This window comes from Elgaria multicarinata, chromosome 5 (genome assembly GCF_023053635.1).
Source record: "Elgaria multicarinata webbii isolate HBS135686 ecotype San Diego chromosome 5, rElgMul1.1.pri, whole genome shotgun sequence".
In the NCBI taxonomy this organism is placed as follows: Eukaryota; Metazoa; Chordata; class Lepidosauria; order Squamata; family Anguidae; genus Elgaria; species Elgaria multicarinata.
In genome coordinates this window covers 45,880,996-45,897,003 of record NC_086175.1, presented here as the reverse complement: position 1 = coordinate 45,897,003, position 16,008 = coordinate 45,880,996, and the positions used below count along the sequence as shown (strand labels likewise).

The window sequence follows — 16,008 nt, the reverse complement described above, 5'->3', positions numbered from 1 at the left end:
AAATCACAGCATCATTATGACTATGGGAATAAAATGTAGTTTGCTTCTGCTACCATTAAGAAATATTTACATGGGAATAAGCACCATTTCGTTGTAGAAAAGGAAAACATATTTAAAATAAAATAACATTAGTATCTGTAACCATGTACATGCTCAGCTGACTGCTCATTGACTATAAAATGCTTTAAAAAATAATGACAAAGGATGCTGTGGTGAGTAGCATCAGCCCTAGAAAAATTTGGCATGTCCATACTGGCCTAGGTCCCTATGTTTTCCTGTTTGCCATTGACTCATCATTTGCTCTTCTTTGGGCAGTCATTTGTGTGTGTGTGTGTGCTGGACTCCAGGGGCCTGGACTTTGGCCCCATGGTCCAGCCCTAGCTGCACCACTGTACATTCCTAAACCTGGATCCAAACTATCATCAGTATGCATTTTACAATATTTTAGTGTTGATGGATAGTCTCATTCCTTTCTGCCAGATCACTACTTTCTTCTCTTTCTGGTTGGCTGTAGCAGTTCCACTGAAGTGAAGGCTTACAATCTGAACACAACAGGTTTAGGTTATAGAATAATTGAAGTATTTCTGAACATTAACTTTTGAGAGCACAAGATGCAGGTGCCCAATACATCCACTGTTTTCTTAGCTAAAACATATGGCAAAGAACAAACTTTTCTGCAGTATGTTAATCACGCCCACAGAATTGTGTAAACAAGACTATAGAGTTTACCCTTGGATCACCTTTATACTCCCAACTAAGTAATCAGTTCTGGAAAGCTTTAGCTACTAAACAGTGTATTCTAATAGTAGCAGTTATAGGACTCCATTGATTCATTGGCCTTGTTCAGGTGACACACTAAGCCACGTTGGTTTAAGCATTTTGAGCTAAACATTATGGCTTAGCAGGTTGTGTGAAATATAATTTAGGCCTTAGCTAGACCTAAGGTTTATCCCATGGTCGTCCCTGCCTGCTCCCAGGATATCCTGTGTGTCATTTACATGAACAGGGATGACCCCAGGATAAATCTTAAGTCTGGCTAAGGCCATAGTGGTTATTCCTAACCTATTCCTAACCATGGTGGCTACATAACTATTGTCATCCGAATCAGCTCCTTGTGAGTAGCCATGCATGTCGACAAAAGAAACACTCCAGCGGTGGTTTGAAAGACACTTTAGTTTAGGAATAAGTAACTTTCCATCCTAGGGTAGGATGGCTCAGTTCAGACATGTGGTTAGCAACACATGAGGCAGGGAACAACAAGAAGGAAGTAGAGGAAGGAGACAGGAAAGGGAAAAACAAGCATCCCAGCAATCCCATCCCACCTTGTTCAGGTACATGTTAACCCCTTAGCTCCAGCTTCAGTGACCTGTAGCCCAAGTTCTGCTAACAACCATGGATTCAACATGCTCACTAACCATTTGCTGCAAAAGGGTTAGCAACCTAATCATGGCTAAGTGTGTTGTCTGAACAGGCCCAATGAGTCTACTCATAATTGTTTCAGACTAGTATAACTACATTCTTCAGTAAAAACCAGCAAGGGTCGGTCTATACACTCTATTTATCCTGAGTTGGCTGCGCAATGGTACTGTGTTGGTTATGCAACGTAGCTTTCAACTTGCAGCCACCATGGGGAATTCCCCCAAACTGCACTTTTAAAAAGTTGTGGACTTTGGGCAAAATCATGTAGATGTTTAGATAGAAAATATTCCTACAACTCCCAACATTCCCCAGCCAGACACGCTGGGAACTATAGTAAATTTTCTGTCTAAGCGTGTCTCTGCATTTCTTGTAAGAGTAAGTATAGCTGTTCATTTCCCCCTCTTTAGTCGTCACTAATTTGTCCCACTGATTTCAGTGCTCTAAGTATGACAAAGCCAATATCCAATCCAGTGTAAATAATCTGATCTTCCATATTCTTATGTATGGACATTGTCCTGTTGAAACCGATGGTACAGCTCACCATCAAGAACACAAGCCTTGAAGCCCTAGTCCTCATTTATACTACTGCTTAAAGGCTAATTTTGATATTTTTTCATGTCAGAAAATTTTCATTGTAATATTAATTGAAGTAATAATTCTATTTAGTATGAAAATGTTTTCATAGTAATGTGTTCACCACAATGATAGGTTTCAGAAGCAGGAAGAGGCACTAAACATGATTTGTTGGTTTTGTTCTGATTAGCCTGAGAGCAACCCCTTTCTTTCTTTTTAAAGTAATCTAGGTATTACAGAAGAAGAGGGCAAACAATACTACAAACTTTTGAGCACTGAAAGAATAATGAGAAGGACTTAATCATTTTTCTTGCCTTCATCTCAGAGAAGATACAATGATATGAAATTATCATAAAAAACAAAAGAAAGGTCCACTGATAAACTTTATTTAAAGTATAGATACATTGAAAAGGGACTTAAATCTCACTGTAATAAAAAAAAATAGTGTATAGTAGTAAACAAATATCAAATTATTAATTACTATTTCGAAGCCGCATAATCACATCTGCAATGCTTGAACTTTACTCAAATATGAAAAGTACATGATTTGATTTTGTGTTCCGGTCAACATGAGACTTGAAAATTATGTTCAAACCAGATGTTTATCAGTTATAAATGTAATTTTAATGGACACTGCAAAAACATTTTCTTAGACACTATTCATAACTAAAATACATTATGCATTTATTTATTTATTTATTACATTTTTATACTGCCCAATAGCCGAAGCTCTCTGGGCGGTTCACAAAAATTAAAACCATCATAAAACAACCAACAAGTTAAAAATACAAATACAAAATACAATATAAAAAGCACAATCAGGATAAAACCACGCAGCAAAATTGATATAAGGTTAAAATACAGAGTTAAAACAGTATAATTTTAAGTTAAAATTAAGTGTTAAAATACTGAGTGAATAAAAAGGTCTTCAGCTGGCGACGAAAGGAGTACAGTGTAGGCGCCAGGCGGACCTCTCTGGGGAGCTCATTCCACAACCGGGGTGCCACAGCGGAGAAAGCCCTCCTCCTAGTAGCCACCTGCCTCACTTCCTTTGGCAGGGGCTCACGGAGAAGGGCCCCTGTAGATGATCTTAAGGTCTGGGTAGGTACATATGGGAGGAGGCGTTCCTTCAAATAACCTGGCCCCAAACCGTTTAGGGCTTTAAATGTCAATACCAGCACTTTGAATCGGGCCCGGACCTGGACTGGCAGCCAATGAAGTTGTAAAAGGACTGGCGTAATGTGATCTCGCCAGCCAGTCCCTGTTAGTAAACGGGCTGCCCTGTTTTGTACCAGCTGAAGCTTCAATTAACAGCCTGGAAGACTTGCTGCCCCTTCCCTCCCCACCTCCCCATAGTGCTTAGTATGGCTTATACAGCTACAGAACCAGTGGATCATTACTGCTGGTAATTGATGTATCTATGAGGTTCATCAGACAAGCATTTTATTGCACGCCCACTACTGCCCACTTATGGATGTGCACGCATCCTTTAAATGACGTTGTCTGCCTCCCATGTGCCTCCCGCTCCTTCTGCTCATTTTTCCATCACAAAATAGTCCCCTTTTAATCTGATTTTTTTTTAAAAAAAACACAGAATATGCCGCTATTTCCATGAAAAGCGGCACAATTAAAATGGCCTCTGAGTGAACCATGTGGTCTTTGTTTACTTCCTCTTTCCCCTCTGGGCAAAATAGAATGTAATGAGGGACAAATGCGTGGGTGGAAAAGCAATGGTAAGGAAATGTGATTATCACCTGTGTGATGACGCTCTACGTTAAATAGTAGCCAATGCTGTTATTTCCATAGATAAGACTGTTGCTTTATTGACTTACAAATCAAATTGGTTTTTGATACTTGAATTGGATCCCAAGTTAACTCTTCTGTTCATGTAAGAGGTGCCTGTGATTTTCACTACTTCTCCTTCCATTTGTAGACTCCCTCACCATACCCCACACCATTCCCAAGGATCCCGCAACAACCAGGAACAGATGTTTTGAGTGCCCGGGGGACTGTAGAGGGAAGGGTGAGGTGGGGAAGCCTCATTCAGTAAATATGAACATTGTTCTGTTCCAAAAAAGGGAGTTAGGATCCAAGCCAATCATTTTAACATCAGATTTTTATTCAAAATTAATATTCAATATCCTTCTTCATCATCAATGTGTCTATCTTCCTCTCAAGTGAAAATGCCATAAAACTTAACAAAAATGGAACCAAGTTACAACAAATTAATGAAAAAATAAAGTTAAACCATTTTAATTCTTTTCCATTTTCCTCTTTCCAATGATAGCTTCATTTCATAGGTTTTCTGATAGTGTGCGGTTACAGTCATGTTCACTTTTCCTTTCAGGATATTATTTTAATAATAAATATTAGTTGTATAAAACAATATATCAAAACTTCTTTTATTGAAGTGGCCAAATAAATGTGTGTGTGTGTGTGTGTGTGTGCTCCTTCAATTAATAAGTACTCTGAATATTATCCATCATTAATTGGATTAAAGTATTTTTTTAAAAAATAAACCCTGAATTCAGTTTGGCACCTGCATTTCTATAATAGATGACAGATTTTTCCAAAATCTTCTTCAATTAAAAGTCCTTCGAAAGAGAATCCCTATAAGAAAGGGAAAATAGTATTTTAACTGGTTTATTCATGGATGGCAATCCCGTCCTCACCGCAAATCAACTGGTATGTACAAGTCTCTTTCCTTGGCTTTAATTATGAGGCCCTCAATAAATAGTTTTTTGAGATATTATGCTAAAAATCATGCCCTCAAGCCTGTCCTCTCTTTTCACTGCTCACTTTTTCATTTGTTTTAACGATCTCATAAGAACATTAGGCCAAGACAGTTCTCTAGGCATGATCCTTCACACATCATCAAAATAACCTCTTACAAAAAACCCTCCCAAATCCAAATCGATATGAAGAAGATCCAGGGTAAAGTTAGGAAAGGGTATTCAGGCAGAAGAACAATTATCTTCCACTATCAATATTTTATAATTCTCTTCATTTTTAATCAATGAAATGTCAGGCTCAATTCTCTTCCTTCACCACTCTAATACAAACATTGTTCTTCAACAAGAGTATAAATTAACCCATTCTGCACTCCTCTCCATCCATAGTACACAAAACAATAGGTTGGATATGGAGGAAGTTCCTTCATCACAGGAAGCTCACTTGGATCCAGACCAATTATTATGAATGAATAAATACATCCATTGACTGGGTAGACACAACACAATAATCCACAATCAAAGGTGGTTTGACAACTGGCGGTTTGTCTTTGAACTATGGGTTGTTTTGAAAAGTGGGTTATCATGTTGTAAGAACCCAGACGTGATTAAAACCATGAGTTGTTAACCACAAACAACCTGCAGTTCACAACCGAACAACAAAACATAGGTTCTCTTCATGGGTTGTTTGTGGTTAATAAAGCATGGTTTGTTAGTGTGGTTGGGTTCAGTCAACACAGTAACGCACGTTTCAACAGCAGCCCAGATTTCAACAACAATGGTTGGGTTCAGACAACATATAACCTACACTCAAGGGTTGAGTGTGGGTTATCATATTGTCTGAACCCAGCCATTCTCTTTTGCCCCCTTGTGGACAAAACCAGTTTGTTTTCAATGATGAATAGCTGAGATTTTGTAGACAGTGGATGGCACATGTTTCTTTTTACATATCTGCTCTACTTGCATAATAAAGTGGGAGGGGGTCTGTCCAACAGCAAAAAGGGTATGTTTCCAGAAATCTGACTTCCAGACACTTCTCTATTTCTGTTCACTTTCAGTAACGCAGCCAAGAGCACTGAAAAGTGGGTGGGGAAACTGGGGGGGGGAGGGGAAGAGAGATAAGGTGTGAGAGTAAGGTCGTGAGAACATAAGAAGAGCCATGCTGGATCAGACCAATGGTCCATCTAGTCTAGCACTCTGTTCACACAGTGGCCAACCAGCTGACAAAGGACTCACAAGCAGGACAGGGTGCAACAGCACTCTTCCACCCATGGTGCCCAGCAACTGGTGTATATAAACTTACTGCCTCGGATACTGGAGGCAGTACATAACCATCAGGACTAGTAGCCGCTGATAGCCTTCTCCTCCAGGAATTTGTCCAATCCCCTTTTAAAGCCATCCAAATTGGTGGCCATCACCACATCTTGCAGTAGTGAATTCCATAGTTTAACTATGTTCCATAGTTTAACTATGTGTGAAGAAGTACTTTCTTTTATCTGTCCTGAATCTCCCACCAATCAGCTTCATGGGATGACCCCGTGTTCTATTATGGAAGAGGGAGAAAAACATATCCCTATCCACATTCTCCACACTATGCATAATTTTGTACACCTCCATCATGTCTCCCCTTGGCTTCCTTTTTTCCAAGCTAAACAATCCTAGCTCTTGTAACCTTCCCTCATAGGGAAGTTGCTCCATTCCTACATGAAAATGGACCTTTACATGAATCTTTAACGGTTAACTAAAACATTCCCACCTCTCCATCCCCCCCACTTAATATGTGAACAGGGTGAACACAAGGATTATGACATTATGGTCCTGACATGTATTGAATGACTTACCTCATGCTACTTTATGTTTGCCTAGCTTATACAAATTCTAAAATGGCAGACATTTTGCTGCAGTTCTTTGTAACTCCTCCTCCTGACTAGGTATGCTATATCAGAGAGTTGTTAACCCAAGTATTGTATATTAAAGAGAACTAACTCCAATCAGATGGTATGTTTACTCTTACCATATGGTATGCATGTGTTATTTTTCTTCTGGAATTACAGGCTAGGTATCAGGTGAGGGCAGTGGAGGCATCTTGCTGAATCTTCTATGAGAAGATAATTCTGGTCTTATTTAAATATATTCACCTCATATGAAAATATATTAACAGAAATTTTGTTAACCCCTAACATTTCAAAAGTACTGAAAAAATCTCCACTTAAGTCAAAGACAACTCTAAATTCTCAATATCTCTCTCAAAATCAAGTCTCAAGGATCTTTTATAGTAGGGGCAGGGATAAGATAGATTGGGATCTACTGATAGATCTTTGGGTGATTTGCAGTAGAGCGCAAAGGGTTTCAGTCTCGAGAGCAAGTAAAATTGCCAAAAAAAGAAAAGGAAAAAAAAGATGGCTTTGCCAGAGTTGGCCTTGTGCTAATTACTTTTCTTTCAGCTTAAGTTTTCCTCATCTGTAAGATAGGAGTACTAATTAGTTGCTTTTGTCTAGATTTTTGTTCAGCTCCGCTGGTAGCTTTTAAAGTGTTGTCTTAGAATCCCTGATCTCTGGAAACTCGCATGTAAATTTGCATATATCCTAGTGAATGGTTCATAGGCTACAGTAGATAATTGACTCTGTTCCCCTGAGCCACTATTTTGTGCCTGGCTCTGGTTGGTAGGCCTGAACGTTCTAGTAAAAAAACAGATCTTGCAAGCTTGAATTCTGCCATCCCTGTTCTAGAGTTCCAGTTTCCTTAATGGATGGATTTAAATGTACATAGAAACTGGAATGCTTCTATGCAACACAAAATCAGGCCCAAGCATCTATTACCTGATTAAATATGGGGCAGCTATTTAATGGGCCTAGACAGTAATTCTGGGAGATTTGTTAATTTCAGATGACCACCCAGAGAGCTTTGGCTATTGGCCGATATAGAAATGTAATAAACAAACAAATAAAGCAGTTGCTTTTGTGCTTTCAGTCTTCAAAATATTAGCTGATACTATAGTCTATTTAGTGCAGAAGCAGCAAGACTGGAATCCTAAGCATGGAAGTAAGTCTCAAAGAACTCACAGAGCCTTATTGTTTGCACGTCTTTAGGACTGAAATGCAAATATGATACATGAAGACTCCACTGGGGGCAAGGCTGGTGTCAAAGGTAGGCATGGTTGGACACCTGCTGAGGGTCCATACCCTAGCAGGGGCCCACTAACCAGAGCCCCCTGGAGTTGTTCCTCCTCTTCACTATTGCAACCTGCTTGTTCACCTGTCTCTGCTCCTACAACAGTGGTGGGGAGAAGGAGTAGCAGTAGATGCCACTGCCTACTTCCTCTCTGCCTGTCAAGCAAGTAAATGGAACTAATGATGAGAAAGAGGATAAGGAGAAAAGAACAGCTGATGATAATGCTGGTGAAAAAGTAGACTCACTGAGGAGGCCCACTGAGGGTGTCTGCCCCAAGGGACCTCAAAAACCTGGAGCCAGGAACATGAATTAATTGATGGATTAATTTCCTTGAATTACAAACACTTTGTAATATATTTGGGAGGACTGAAACAGATAAAACAGAATTCATGGACTTCAGAGAAAATCTTATTTGTACCATTTATATATTGCCCTTCACCAAAAATTATTCCAGAGTGGTTTACAATAAAAACAAAAGCTATTGAAATGAAAACAATATGATCATACAGAAAACTAAAACAGCAGAAGTCCATGGAGAATCACTAATTTTTAGAAAGGACAACTTCAAGAACTGGATCCCTCTTTTTGGAAATCAAGTATTGTCTTAGAGCCAATTCACAGAATTACTCTGTATGTTAGCAATTAAAAAAATGACAGCCAAATTAAATTGAGGATTTCATAGAATCATAGAATCATAGAATAGCAGAGTTGGAAGGGGCCTACAAGGCCATCGAGTCCAACCCCCTGCTCAATGCACAGGCCACCACTCACAACTGCTCAAAAAGTTGCAACTGCAATGGATATTAAGCCCTTATTCTTGCTATATTCAGTATGTATTGCTTAACTTCACATAACCAGTTTTTCAGCTTGCATGAGACCACCATGTGTGTTGGTTTGTCAAATGAAGTAATCCAAAAACAACAATCCAGATATTTGAAATTTGAGTAGAGATGTTAGGGAAGCTGGGTTAAACTGATTTGTCAGGGAAAGAAACACTACTGTAACACGCCATGGCTAGGAAAAAAAACCTGTAAGGGAATATGAAGTAGTGGGAAGCTTGGGTTCATTTGCACCAGAATTACATTTGTGGAGAGACTTATTAGTGAAAAATGAAGGATGATATCATTTGCTTTTTAGATTGCATGAACACTGTTTTATTCAAATATATAATGCTGCATCCCCAAAGAAAGACATTTGATACAGATATTATCTCCTAGGGCATCTTCTGTAATAACGTCACCCACATCTGCGAGTCTGTCTGTCTGACTTCTTCTCTTGAGGTCATTAGTTGATGTGGACGGGAGAGATACTGTCAAAAAACTGAGAGGGAGGGGGAGTAGTAGACTGTTTGGGGAACCTGCAATGTTTCACAAAAAATACTGCAAATGCCTCTGCCCATAAGAACTACATAGGGGGAGAGCATGGCTTTTCTCTACTGTAGGGAGGCATCTATGCATTTATAACATCAACAACCTTTACACCACTCCCCACCTCATATCAGGCCTATTTGCATGCTTAATCACCAACACATCTTGCACTAAGGAAAGGGGAAAGGACACTCATGCTTAATCAAGGAAAGGGTCAAGAATGAATGTGGACATATAGAGATGACCCACAAAGAGTAGCAATTACTGTCTGGAAGCATAACTGATGACAGTGCAGAGCTTGACAAAACAAGGATATATTCTCCAAATTCAGAGCAAGCTAACAACCCAAACTTCTTTTCTTTGTGCAGGAACGCTCCCACCTCACCTCAAGGCTATGTTCCCATTTTATGGGCATCTTGTTCATATGGCCACAGGGATAGTAATTATGGAAAGGAGGCATGTTTTTCATCATGAGCAATGTGATGTTCTCACCCTTCCAGAGATCTGTCCAGGGACCTGTCAGGGGACCAGTTCCGGGAACGTTCTGGTGATGATGACCTTATTGTAGATGTTAAGTGGTATGAAGCTGTAAGACTCTGGCGGCGAAGTTCTTGGACAGCACGTTCCCTAAAACAAAAGTGTAAATTACTTATAGGGGGTATTTCAAACTAGTGAAGATTCCCACCAAGATTTTTCTTCAGATAGACCACCTCACTGATTGGGTGGGGAATGGAAGGGGAATTTTCTACAGGCTCCTTTCAAAGCCAGGAGAAAGATCAGTGGATAATTTGCATATGAGATTAGGAATATAGGAAGCTATGTTATACTACATTATACTTGATTTTGGGCTTCTACTTGAACATGGCACTGCCTCTACTCCTGGTGGGTTGAGAGTAGGGTGTGGCTAAGATTAGTCAAGGCGTAACCTGTGGCCTCCTCAAGGGGGTATCTTCCTGGACAGTGATCTGGTGCAGAGTGTTGGTATCTACCAACTCCCCATGAACTTCATAGGTTTTAGGGCCACCAATAGGGTCTTCCTCTCAGGTCTTGTCTTCTTCTGGGCTGATCCCTGCCAGGAAACAATTCCACACCATTCCCAAAGTCTCCCAACCCCCAAGAGCAGATTTGCAGAGGGAAAGAAGAGATGGGAAAAAACCCTTTCAATGAACTTGAACTCTGTTCCATTTATGGATGGGAAGTTAAGAAACCTCTTCTATTAGGAACACACACACCACCACCACCACCACAAATAAATAACCAATGTACTGAAAACACATAGTTCTCGCTTAGAGAACTGGCCTCTAATGTACTTTGAATTGCTGCCTTATTCCATTAGATACAGGATGCTCCTAAGCATATAGCCCAGCAACTTTCTACCAGTTTAACTGCATGTTATTTAATTGGAAATAAGAAATTTAAAGGATTAAAAATTTGATTACACACTTGCCTTTCAAAGCGTTCTGTGCCCAACTGTCTTTTGGTGATATCTAATTCGGATTCCAGTTGAGTTATTGTATTTTTGAGCTGTGTAAAATCTCGACTATGGATAGCACTAAAAAAGATAACGTTATCACTTGAACAGAACGGATTAACTATGCGAATATAATAAAATAAACAATTGGATTTGTTTATCAAGTGCAGTTTCCAATATATTCAATATAAACAAGAAACTAGAGGAGCAACTAAAAACCAAAAGCAATTCTAAGATATTCCTGTTATGCCAAAAAGTATTGAATACCTTCACTGTTTAAGTTTCTAAGCTACAGTGAACAAAAATGCATCACAACTATGTACAAATAGATAAAAATGTGGACATTTTGTTTGTTTGTAATACCTTTTGTGCCTATGTATTAGTCAGACACTCCCAGACTGTTCACACAGCATGCTAAATTAGTGTGGGTTGTTGTTGAACTGTGGGTTAACTGGACCCAGAACATTTTCCACAAGGTGGTTTGCTACCATGCAGTGTGGCTTATTAATGACGCTGAACGACCCAACAACAAACCATGTTCTCAAGGCGGCTTGTTTGAGAAAAATAAGTCACATTGCATAGTTAACAACCACCCTGTGGAAAATGTCATGGGTTCAGACAACACGCTAACCTACAGTTCAACAAACAGCCCAAAGTTCAACAACAACCCACACTCAAGCACTGAGAATGGGTTAGCGTATTGTGCAAACCCAGTCTCCCTCTCTCTCGCACACACGTTACTCTCCACCCACATCCCAGGTAAAGGGCCAAAGAAAATACTTTTTGCATGACTGGAGTTTAGGAAGCCAGTTTTTAATAGCTTGCACCCTCTTATCTCCACAATACTTTTTTCCAAATGTCCAGCCTTCCTGTTTTTCAACTGATTCTCAATTAGCTGCCTACCATGCTCTCAATATAGCAATTTCAGACCTGGTAATCTAGTGCTGTTTCTTCCAGTTACCTACTCACATTTTGTTTTCAGCCAGAGAAAGCTGCTCTTTAAGAAGATGAATTTCAGAATCCTTTTCTTGGTTTATCATCTGAGATTGAAATTCCTTTTCTCGGTTGGATGCTAACAACGTTTCCAGGTTCTTCATTGAGATTCTTTCATTAGTGAGTTGTTTTCTGAGGAGTTCTATTTCTGAGTGAGAAGATTCCCATTCATTCTGCAGCTAAAAGCCAAACAATTACTTTTTTTTTCATTTTCTCTAATGTGCAATGTGCACTATAATAGAAAGTGATGGATTAGATTTCGAGATGTAATCTAAACATCATCATCCCTCTTCTTGCCCATATCATCTGTCCAGATGTCAAATATTCAACTTCTTCCCATGTAGCAGTCAAGGGGTACATCTTGACGAGGGGAAAGCCCTGGAGTAGATCTGCAGTGGCAGCAGGTCATTTATATGACACAGCTGCCATTGCGGAGCCATCCAAGAGCATTTCCCCTAAGCTCCGCTATAAAAAAAAGTCAGGCACTTACCCCGACTTTTTCCTGTGAGCATGGCTCAGACGCGCATTTGCGGTCTGTCACCTTGTTCTGGTGTTGCAGCTTAGGTGTGTCCCAGCCAATGGCGACCCCTGATTGGACACCACTGCCAGGACAGGGGGTAGGGGGTGGTCCAGGAAGCGTCTGCCTCCCTGGACCCAAGAAGCTTCACAATAAAGATAGTTTTAAAAAAACAACTAAAGTGAGGCATGGGGCGCAGGGAGAGGGTGATCCAGCAATCCTTCCTGACCCATGCACCTGTGCAATACAGACAAATGGATTTAAAAAAAAGTAAAGCGGGGTGCGAACAGAGGGGAGGGGGAGATCCAGTGAGCCTCTGTCTCACTGCACCCTTGAGCCTGTGAAATACAAGAAAAACAGTGTTGTTGTTTTTTAAAAAAACCTAAAGTGAGTGCACCAAGCTGTGGTGCACATTCACTCCTCCTCCAGTGTAAACCCCTGCTAACTCCTGAGGACAACATGAAGGGGCGCACCTACGGGGGTGTTGAGGGCTGGCAGCGTCAATTCGCCACCGTAAAGACACCCCCAGAACTGTACCTCCCACTTTGTCAAGAACATTTATAATACTGTTCTCTAATGACAGGACAAAAATCTAGTCTAACAGGTGAAAATAAATGCATAGAACATGGTTCATCCAAAGTTAAGCACCTTTAATTCCTACTTAATTCTCTTATGCTGAAACTTTGGTGGCAATGGAAGGTTTTTTTCTCTCTTTAGTCCCCATGCAAGAGTGGAGGTGACGTTAGGTGGGAAGCAACTGGGTGGGGGAATTTATTGTTTATTTATTTAATGCATTTTTATACCGCCCAATAGTCAAAGCTCTCTGGACAGTTCACAAAAATCCCCTGGGCATTTCACACACAAAAAATCTCCCCTACCTCCATGTGCTGGTCCTGAACTGGATTGGGCCCCACATATGTCAAGAAAAGATTACTTCCCTACTAGCACCTGGGGTCATCCTATGAAGCTGATTGGTGGGACATTCAGGACAAATAAAACAAAGTACTTCTTCACACAGCGCATAGTTAAATTATTGAACTCACTACCACAAGATGTAGTGATGGCCACCAATTTGGATGGCTTTAAAAGGGGATTGGACAAATTCCTGGAGGAGAAGGCTATCAATGACTACTAGTCATGATGGCTATATGTTGACTCCAGTATCACAGGCAGTATATATACCAGTTGCTGCGAACATGGCCAGGAGGATGCAGTTGCACTCATGTCCTGCTTGTGGGTTTTCTGTGGGCATTTGGCTGTCCACTGTGTGAGCAGAATGCTGGACTAAATGGATGCATTGTCTGATTCAGCATGGTTCTTATGTTCTTACTTTGTTCTCTGGATAATGCTCTGGTGTTAAGAATTTTTATTCTTCACAGGGCCTTCCGGTTCATAGAGAAGAGGGTAGGACCTGCATATACAGAACCTCTTTGTATCCCTGGCAATATTTAGTGTACTTAAAATTAAAGTACACACATTTGTCAGACATTTCCCTTTTAGTAATGAACCAGACACAATCTTTGTTCATAAACGAGTAATACTGACTCTTTGTTTTAAAAATCCTATTTCAAGCAACTTTGGATGTACATTTACCACGTCAGAAACTTGTGGGGCTGGAGAAATTGTCTGTTGGGTATTTAGCACAATGTGTACAAAAATGGATTATGACAGGTAAATAAGAATTCCCTCCTTCACCCACCAAAAAGCACTCCAAAATTGGCCAGTTTGTCTAGACCAAAGATATAGAAGCCACACTGTTGGTTGTTTCTACTGAGGTCTTGCAATTCATGCATCTAGATAACTATTTACGCTCAGTTCTTACATAAACAATAAAACCCAATTAGACTTAAGATATTGCTGCTGTTTTTAACAGTTGATTAACGAATAACTTTTTTTTGTATATATAAGTTTTCATGTTTACACTGCTAAAATTTTACATGGATTGCGGTATAATTTTTTTATAAATAAATAAACTCACTCTCACTAAAATCAATGGGACTTAAAAGTGCTTTACATTGGCAGGATCATACTCACTGATTCTTGGCTTATCTTCCACTGATCTTAACCCATATGTATGTATGTTCTTACACTCAAACAGAGGTATTTATCAAATAATAGTTACTCTTCTTAAATTTAACAAAGTAAATGTGCCATGTTACTGCACTGTGAGAATTTCATTCAAATATTAAATATTAATATTAAAATGTTTATGTTTTCTACCTTTAATGTTTTCTCAGTCTAGAAAATGCCTATATTATACTTACCCGTCCTACTTCTTGTGTTGTGTTGTTTAGTTGCCTGGTTAATAATTCTTTGCTATTGTCCAATTTAATGCACAGTTCTCGAGTAGATGCCAAATCTGAGAGTACAGAAACTTTCTCCAGCTGGACTTTGTGAAGTTCCTCCTCCATTTTCACAAGAGACTTACCTAAGGTAGATATCTGTGACTTGTAGGCTTTTTCTGATGCTAAATGCTGCCCCCCAAAAAAGAAAGAAAAAGACATTAAGGCAATTAACATTTATACTACAAATAATGTATTTGAAAAGTGCCTATTATCTTTAGAAAAGATCAGTTATAGTTTTACCAAATGGTAAACAAGCTTATTTGAATATATGGACGTATTTAAAATAGACAACTTTTTAAAGATTCTAGAGTGAATTTAGAGTTAAATAATTACAAGCAGAATATAAACTAATTATATTGGGAATAAATAAGTAAAAACTGGATACACCTAAATTTCCTTTAAATCAATGGGATATCTACACACTGTTAAAGGTTAGTATGGTTTAGGCAAACCAATTCAGAGTTCCATGTGGACTCAGATGTATGCTGAGAGCACCAGCTTGTATAAACTCAGATATATAGCACCATTGGTTTCAATGTATGAAGTAGTTCCATCCATATACATGAGCAAAGAAGCCCTTGTAGGATAGGGGACCATATGAACATTGGAGAATCTCTGCTGATATGTAATTACTGCATTGAGTTTATTCTAAATAAATGAATGTTCTTAGTCAAGGGTAACTTGAGATGCAATCTGAATTAATACAAAAACGAATTTTCAAAATGCTATTCCTTGGCTGCAAATTCAGGTTTCTGAGTAAAAGGCTGAAATTATTTCAGCTATATAGAAAACAAAACTAGTTCCAATCAACCACATTCGACACAGCACCATTTCAGGGTACTTACTGGTAACTGGAGTACTGAACTCTGAGCTCAGTTCAATGCCTAGAATTCATGAACTTACAGAAAGATAATGGCATGCACACACACAGGTTAATCCCAAAATGCCTCTAGAATGGCTAGAATGTATGAGAGAAGAAAAAAGGCAGAGTTGTCAGTGGCAGCTGTTTATATCTTGTTGGGATTTCTTGCTTTGTCTCATCCCAATGTTGACCATGTAGTTGGAAGGGGATATATGCCACCTCAATAAACCACTGCTTCATCTATTGGGGGGCAAGGAGCAATATGATTCAGGCAAATTGTCTGCCACAACTCAGGTCAGCGCTATGCATCTCTGCACTGAAAAGAATGGAGTGAACAGAGAAACTACGTCTATCTTGTTGCTTCTGAACCATTTCTATTACCAAAGAATTCCCAGCAGAATAGTTGAAGAGAAACAATTTACAACTTTCTGACTACACTCTGTAGTGTATGGGTTGTCTTCAGCATTTGCCCTCCCCCCCAAATGGAGATTTACACAGGTTTGTCCTTGATTCATCAGCCCCCTTAGAACTGCAAGTGGATTGAATGTCTCAATCAAAATA

General features: G+C 39.5%; 1 protein-coding gene across 2 annotated transcripts in view; it reads right to left on the bottom strand.

Annotated features, from left to right (window-relative positions):
- Nucleotides 1–3,608: 3,608 nt before the first annotated feature.
- Nucleotides 3,609–16,008, bottom strand: part of TSGA10 (testis specific 10) — a 43,762-nt gene continuing 31,362 nt past the window's right edge. The window contains exons 16-21 of one of the 2 annotated variants that reach the window (XM_063126281.1): nucleotides 14,505–14,714; nucleotides 11,700–11,902; nucleotides 10,707–10,811; nucleotides 9,752–9,886; nucleotides 6,736–6,819; nucleotides 3,609–4,602 (exon numbers count right to left, since the gene is read on the bottom strand). In XM_063126281.1, coding sequence (XP_062982351.1) covers nucleotides 6,777–6,819; nucleotides 9,752–9,886; nucleotides 10,707–10,811; nucleotides 11,700–11,902; nucleotides 14,505–14,714 — 696 coding nt within the window. In that variant the 3' untranslated portion in view covers nucleotides 3,609–4,602; nucleotides 6,736–6,776. The remainder of the gene's footprint in view (nucleotides 4,603–6,735; nucleotides 6,820–9,751; nucleotides 9,887–10,706; nucleotides 10,812–11,699; nucleotides 11,903–14,504; nucleotides 14,715–16,008) is intronic. The other variant, XM_063126282.1, reaches the window with a different exon arrangement.